Genomic DNA, 8,511 nt, shown 5'->3' on the forward strand with positions numbered 1-8,511 from the left:
AGATCAGAAAACAAAATACAGAGTAAATGATTATACTTAGATATTTTATTTATTACAAAAAAATATAAAAAAAAATTATCTTATCAATATAGAACCTTAGTTTGATTAGGAAACTAAGTCCTAATAATCCTATGATTTGCACTACTATTCTGTTATACTTCGTATATATTACATCCTTGATCAAAGAAATAGATGTATTTCATATTGATCAATTAAAGAACTTTCTTTCACAAATTAAAAAAAAAAAAAAAAATCATTAACCTTTTGTAAAAGTTTGAGAAAATATGGAGCAAAAATATGACCTTATAAGTTTTTTAATGGCTTGTCATCAGAAATTAAGACCCGCTGAGCATGAGGTTGGTACTCTATACTTAATACTTCGTATTACTCATCATAATCTTTTGTTTCTTCCTTTTATTTTTCTTGATTTTCAATGATGTTTTTTTTTTCAACTTCAATTAGAAGCATTAAATTTATTGTGTTAATTTTGTATTTCGGAAAGTACTACTCCGTAGTATATACTTCCTCCGTTCTATAAATATTACAACAAGGATGAAATTACGCATCCCAAAGCACATTTTATATGCTAAATACCTATAATTGTGTAAGAGTAAAAATTATAAAAAGTTGATATTGTGAAAGTATTTTATATACAAGTTGATAATGTATATATCATATTATATGGTCAAACAAGAGTGATGAATGGTGCAAAAAGTCCATTGTTACAATATTAATAGAACGGAGGAAATATATACATAAGAATGGTTTGTGTTTATTTAGAGGATTGTATGATTTTTTAACAAGTAAAAACCTATGTTAAATTAAGAGATATAATTGCATTATAATTATGAAAATTGTAATGAATATCATCCTAGGCCATTAGTTCTTGGGATCAATTATTTGTGGCTCTTTACACCTAAATAAAAAAAATAAGGCCGTTAGTAGTTTAAGGGCATGTTCTTTTCCAATTATTTTCAGTTTAGTTTTAATAAGTTCAGTTCAATTCTTAATTTCTTTCTCTCATAAATTATTCAAATTCAGTTCAGTCAATAAGAATAGACCCTAAAAAAGTATGTTATTTCAAGTAAATAGGATAATCTTTTTAAAACCTTTTGTAGAAGTGTAGTCGTATATCACCTCTTGTGTCGTCTAAGGCTTTAGTAAAACTGATAAATTATTTTCTTGTATTCGCAACGATCTTTATATTACGATAAAAGCATGAGCAACGAACACTCACTGATCGTTTCTGTTTCTTTTTTTGCAGTTTTTATTGTATAATCGATATTACAATCCATTATCAAGCACATATAGTTCACTTAGCCGTGATATTGCAATACTGAACGAAATAATGGCAACTCAGTTATTACCAAATCTCCAATTTGAACAAAGCAACACAGATTGGTCTCCCTTGGATGACGACATTACAATACAATTACCTTCGTCGAGTAATAATGGGACTTCTTTAAGAAAAACTATTGATGAGCATATTCATAGTTTTCTTTATGGTCCTTTGCAAAAGAAAAAGCCAAGACTCCCTATTTTCATTGAAATTTGCCCGGATTCATTAGCTGCCCCTAATAGTTTGTAATAATATTTGTTATTACTGTATCCGTTAACTTTTAGTTGCAACTTTGAAATATTTTATATTTATATGTCATAAATAATACCTCAAAAAGTTGCAACTAAAAGTTAACAGGAGGTAACAATTTTTTTGATGAATAGTTGTAATATGCGATACTAGATGAATAAATGCAAATTAAGTATTTTAGTTAAGGATGTAATAGATGTTAATTAGATTACTTAAAATTTAATTAATAGTTAAAGAGGTTAATGTTTTAAGGGTTAAGAAGTAGTTGGCTAAGGAAATAGGTCTTGTGAACACGAGATTTACTCACACTTTTATTGTTATATGGAACATAATGACCCTAATTTTAACATAGTAACCTTTATTAAAAGTTGTGTGACATTTAATATTATTGTGAACCTAAAGTACGACATTATGTTAAACATAATGACCCTAATTTTAACATATTAACCTTTATTATTTATAAGAAAAATTGCTAAAAAGAATATCAACTTTTACGTATTCGCTTTAAATAATCCCAACTTTGGGTTATTATTTATAATCCCAACTTTGGGGGTCATTCGCTCAAAATAGTTCCATATGACTAGTAATAACCTGTTAACTATGTAATTTTTTTTAAAAGTTCATTAACACGTGTCATCGCGTTAATTGTTGAAAATATATTTTGTTAAAAAAACCCAACCTTAGCCCACAACCCACAACAACCACGCAACCACTGGCGTTGGGCCTGCCACTGACCTAGCCCAAGTCCCCGGCCTCTACCTGCTGTGCCCATATGACCCCCTCCCCCCATGCCGGCACCACCCTAACCGACGACCTTTTCCCTCAAACAATCAATCTCCCATCTCTAAACTTGACTGAAAGCCCTAAACTACCTTCACCACCGTATAAAAGCCCCCCAACTGCCCCTCTCCCACCACCAGAACCCTAGCACTAGGGTTTCGATATTGGTGGAGGAGAGACTATGGGTTTTTATGTGGTAGGGGAGGTGAATTAGGGTTTCGGGTGGTTGTAGGTGGGATTTCGGGGGTTTTGGGCTGCGGGATTGGTGGTTTTGGGGGAAAGGGAGCTACCGATGCATGGGAGGGGGTTATGGCCGATGCGTGGGTGAAGAAGGGGGTTTTGGCCACCACAGTTCGTTGTTGTGGGGAAGGTGGTTTATGGGTGGTGGTTGGACATTTTTTTAAGTTGTTCTCTTTTTTGCTTTTTTTTTCCCCAAATCTTGTAAGTTTTTTTTTTAAAAAATTTCAACCAATCACATGGTGACATGTGTAAGCTTGACATATTATAATAGGTTAGTAAACCGTTAGGGACCAAAGAAAACGAATAAACCCCAAAATTGGAATTATATTTAATAATAATCTAAAGTTGAGTTTAGTTTAAGTAACTTTTTCTTATTTATATTGACTTGTATATAAAATAATATTTTAAAAATAAAATAACCTCTTATAGCCTTTATAATATCATAATGACTCTTATTAAGGTCCTGCCTGGATTGGCAGTAAAGATGGAGGAAAGAGTAAAGGAGTAAAATATTCTGGTACTTTTACTTGCCTGGATAGAAAGTAAAATTGCAAGGGAGTAATATATTCCCCTAAAAAGGGGGTAAAAGTTACCCAGACCCCCCCCCCCCCCAGTGAAATGATTTCCCCCTCAACATCACCGCCTGATTTCCATTTCTCTCATTCTCCTCTTTACCAACCTGCCTTCAACCTTCCAACTCCCACCGTCTTTATTCCACCAAAGCCAAGTCCAACAAAAAATTATTTATACTCCAATTTTTATGAGCTTACCAAGGTCCGTTCAAGTTAGTGCAGGTAATGGAGGAAATCCTTACTCTAGAATTAATGCCAAACTTTAGGAAAATGAAGTTTTACCCTATAACTGATCCTCTACTAATTTTTTCCCCATTAGATTTTAATCCCCTAATTATTTCAAGGAATCCAGGCAGGGCATAAAAATAATTCTTTTCCTGTGAAAAAATTAAGGCAAGTAGATTGAAACACCGACCAACAAGAGTTAGCTCAAGTGGTAAGCAACTTGGTTTCGCTTAAGGGAGGTCTCGGGTTCAAGCCTCACCGTATGCAAAAAGTCTTGTTGGAAAACTCACCCATCATAAGCCAAGTGTGCTACTCAAGTCGGATCAAGAATCCGGAGCTAAGTTTCGGTGCACTATGTGGGCAATCTTTAAAAAAAAAATTGAAACACCCATCCAATAAGAATAAACGATATATAAAAGCATGTAAAATAAGATAGATGTAGTACTTATTTTAAAACGTGAGAAATAAAAAAAAAATTAATAATAATAAAAATACACTGTGGAAGTGAGGAATACTAGGCAGTTATTAATTGACATGATGAAATCCACATTAAATGGCAAGAAATAAAAGTAGTCAAACATGAAACACATAAAAAAAAGTGTGAAGTCCACTAATGCATGCATAAATGCCTTTTACAAGACGCGGAACTTTAGATTCGTCCACACAAGTGTTCTACGACGTTGACTACTTATGCACATTCTTCATCTGCTTATTATTGGTAGGCTACACCATTTTTGTTCACACCATCATAATAAATGTCTTCTCATCACCTTCTACTTTCTATATAATTTATATAAACAAACTTGATTGTGAGAAAATTATTAACAATATTTCTTTGAAAACATAAAATAGAAAAGAGAGAAGGAAAGATGGTTGTCACAAGTAACATGGCTATGAATATGGGCATCAAATGTTGTGTGAAGGATGATCTTTTTACTCCTTATCAATTGGGAAAATTCAATCTATCTCACAGGTTTGTCTTTTATTTCATTCATTGTCTTCTATTTAGATTTTCGATCAAATTATGACAATGTTTGTATCAAAATGTAACTTTGCTTGTTTGCTTGTCAAATTACATTTAAATTTTAAATTAAGTCAATTACTGTTATTACTTATTATAACTGTTGTTATCAGATAGAGTCTGTTCTTTTTTGTTTATTTCAGTTTAGTTTCTAATTTTCTTCTATTATAAAATATTAATTTTATCTCAGTTCAATAAATGAGAATAAGTCCATAGACCATTAGAAATTTCTACGAATTTTAATGATTAGAATCTTAAAACATAAAATATGTACCACTTTCGTTTCATATTATTTTCAAAGTTATTTTTAATATAAAGGAGAGATTGTACAATTTTTTAAACCATATGGTGAGAAATTTTATTACTCCAGAAAATATTCCAATCTTTTACCTTACACTAGAGGTGAATAAAAAGCCCGACCCATTTGGCCCACATGACCCGAAAATTTTTCAATAGATCCGAAATCCCGGCCTGAGCTTGGCCTGAAAGCGTTGTTAAAAACTTAAAACCCAATATGATGGATTATGATCACTATGATAATTGAATTTTAGATTGAAATTTCTGATGTAATTGGGTTGATAAAAGGGAAAAATAAGGTTTATATATTTATGGATTTTCTTTTGAGTTTGCTCCATATGTTTTTAGTGTGTTTTTTCACTTGCTCTTTATCGTTATTTCTCACGTGCCCAAGGCTTATTAAAATGAAAGTTGAGGTAAGTAACTATGCTGTAGCTAACTCGTTTATCGTTAAGCTAATGGTTGAGGTCCAGGAATATGTTTTATACTCTGTTAGTATAAATCGTGATACACGCCATTTTCCAAATGGTCAATTTTTACAAACAACTACTTACTCAATAAATGTAACAATTTCTTCATTTCTCCCAAAACATGATTACACATGAATCATTTAGAATTTTAGACAATATACAAAATTAACATGATAAAGTAAATAAGTAAATGTGTAAGCTAATTGTTGCTTGGTTAATAGTAGCAATGAATATTTTTTCACTTGAAACTTTTTTGTGTAACAGGGTAGTATTGGCACCAATGACGAGAAGCAGAGCAATAGATGAAATGCCAAATGAAGCACTTGAGAAGTATTACACCCAACGTTCCACTCCTGGTGGCTTACTTATTACTGAGGGCACTCTCATCTCCCAAACTGCTGGAGGGTAATCATTCCACTTGTTGTTAACTCGTTAGTAAATTGGTTATACTTAATCGAATACCCTTTATATTCCATCCTTAAATTGTGTGTCAATATGGTGATTTGCACTGAGAATCAAGGTTGGCCTAGACGCCTAGTGGCTGGAGGCCCTCCTGGAATTCGATTTTCACCCGAAGCAAGTGGGATCTATAATTTCCCCCCCTACTTGCAAGGGAATTCTCCTTATTACCCTAGCTTAAAAAAATGATTATGTTATACAAAGTATTATACCACACGGGGGTGTTTATTAAGTTTCTTTAATTATGTTATAGGTTCGCGCATTGTCCAGGGATCTACACAGAACAACAAGTGGAAGCATGGAGGAAAATAGTAGACTCAGTTCATGCTAAGGGTGCTATTTTCTTCTCTCAATTGTGGCACGTTGGTCGGGTTTCTAACCAAGGTAACAACTTATACTCCTCTCCAATTCATCCAAACACCCAATTATAATCACCATTCATGTTAATTTTAGGAAAATTTTGCACCACTAATCTGAACTTTGGGCCTAGCTTCCCATAACTATGTACACATTGACACTACAATCCATAAAATCGTTACAAAATTGTCTACTTTCAACTTCGGAATGAGGAAATGCTAAGGGGTTTATTATGAAAAGGCTAAATCTAACAATGTTATGTACTTGTATATTGTCTATGTGTAGTGTATCAACCTGATGGAGGTGCGCCAATATCATCAACAAATAAAGTTTTATCAGAAAAGTGGCGTATCTTAATGCCCGATGGTTCACACGAAAAATGCACCCCGCCACAAGCCCTGACTCCACCTCAAATATCAGAGGTCGTCGAACACTATCGCCAAGCTGCTCTCAATGCCATTCGTGCTGGTATACATTTTTCTACTCATTTTACACTACTTATGCACTTACATTAGCAATTTTCGATTTTTTTTTTACACATTGAGTGTGATACGTAGGATTATTATTGAGAGAAAATTGCATAATAATGACATGACTACGCACGACTTAAAGATTTACCTAATATGATTTTTTTTTTTCATTGTTAAATTGCAACAATTGATGTATGTACATTGTTGATTAAAGTGTTTCTTTTTCTACATAAACGTGTTTAGTAAACACTAAGCTGTTTAATCCTATTGTAACAGACTCCTTTAAATAAACCTTTATTGGTAGGATTTGAACATGTGACATATACTATTTTATCCCTAGCATATGTAATCATACTTTTTTATTAGATTGAATCATGCAAAACAAAAATTTCACTTGGGGCAATGAAAATATTAATTTTTGCTATGAACATTTTATTAATAGGTTTTGATGGAATAGAGATACATGGAGCACATGGTTACCTAATAGACCAATTTCTCAAGGATGCAATCAACGATCGAACCGATGAATATGGTGGTCCATTGGAAAACAGAATTAGGTTCCTAATGCAAGTAGTACAAGCCGTTGTAGAAGCCATAGGAGCCGAGAAAGTAGCCGTAAGAATCTCACCAGCCATAGATCACTTCGACGCCCTTGATTCCAACCCGCTAGCATTAGGCCTAGCCGTTGTCAATGGACTCAACAAGCTACAATCCGACTTGGGATCAAAGCTCGCCTACCTCCATGTGACCCAACCCAGGTTCACGGCCCAAGGCGTGGTTGATAAGCCAGCCGAAGAAGCCGAAGCTGATGCTCAATTGTTGAGGAAATTAAGGGATGCATATGAAGGGAGTTTTGTGAGTAGTGGTGGGTATACTAAGGACCTTGGGATGGAAGCTGTGGCTCAAGGGGATGCTGATTTGGTTGCATTTGGACGTCTTTTTATCTCTAATCCTGATTTAGTGCATAGATTGAAGATTGATGCACCATTAAATAAGTATGATAGGTCTACGTTTTATACTCATGATCCTGTTTTGGGTTATACTGATTATCCCTTTTTAGGTGACGAATATGTTAATTAAGTCCTTTAGAAAGTAGTCGCATTATCGTACATGATGAAACAGATCAGAAGAGCTTGTGTTGTGGTTCTTATTTGTATGATTTTTTTTTTCTCCCCAATTACATATTAGAACAATAAGAAGTAATGTTGGGAAATCTAATCTTTAGTTTCCAATTTCAAATTTATTAAATAAGGGTATTTCTGTTCAAAGCAAAATATGTTATTAGAGAAAATTATCATATTCGAAAGAAATTAATGGTCAGCCACACCGTGTGGCCAACCATTATGGTGGTTACTTTGTTATTGTTATTGTTGTATGAGTTACTCACTCGATCAGGGGTTAGTAAGTCGGTCAGAGCCTCAAACGTTACTAGTCGATCAAGGGTTACTCACTCGATCAGGGGTTACTAAGTCGATCAGAGCCTTAAAGGTTACTAGTCGATCAAGGGTTACTTGGTGTGTGTCAGCCGGCCAAACGATGTGGCGAGCCACACACAAAAGTTGTTGGAAAATAAAAGAGGTTGATTAAGGACCTATTCTGTTTAGCTTAATTTTAGTTTAGTTCATTTCAATTCAGCTCAGTTTAGTTCAGTTCAATTCAATCCTTAATTTCCTTCTCTCATAAACAATTCATTTCATCTCTATTCAGTTCAGTTCAGTTCAGCTCCAATCAGTTCAGTTTAGTCCAGTTCAATTGTTTTCAGTAAATCGAAACTGATCCTAAATATCTCTCATTTCGAAACTAGCTTTTTCATAGGAAAGATTCTTAAAACTATTTAACCAGCAAATTTCAAAATATCGAAAAAAAAAATAAGTAACAACCAAGACAATAATACTTTGTGGGTACGAATTAACATAATAACATGCACTTGCTTGACCCCATATGATATTGATTTACGTTACACTTAGTACTCATAGTCTCCTAGACACCACCTTTGTTGAGTAATTAGGTTTTGATGATTATAAACTAATGA

The 8,511-nt window shown here is 33.7% G+C and overlaps 1 protein-coding gene across 1 annotated transcript; it reads left to right on the forward strand.

Moving 5' to 3' along the window:
• Positions 1–4,144: 4,144 nt before the first annotated feature.
• On the forward strand, positions 4,145–7,723 carry LOC110715921 (12-oxophytodienoate reductase 3-like). Its single transcript, XM_021894540.1, has 5 exons — positions 4,145–4,378; positions 5,458–5,598; positions 5,906–6,036; positions 6,295–6,477; positions 6,922–7,723. The coding sequence occupies exons 1-5, from the start codon at positions 4,275–4,277 to the stop codon at positions 7,557–7,559; spliced, it is 1,197 nt and encodes a 398-aa protein (XP_021750232.1). The 5' UTR covers positions 4,145–4,274; the 3' UTR covers positions 7,560–7,723.
• Positions 7,724–8,511: the final 788 nt, after the last annotated feature.

This window comes from Chenopodium quinoa, unplaced genomic scaffold, assembly GCF_001683475.1.
Source record: "Chenopodium quinoa cultivar QQ74 unplaced genomic scaffold, ASM168347v1, whole genome shotgun sequence".
Taxonomy (NCBI): Eukaryota; Viridiplantae; Streptophyta; class Magnoliopsida; order Caryophyllales; family Amaranthaceae; genus Chenopodium; species Chenopodium quinoa.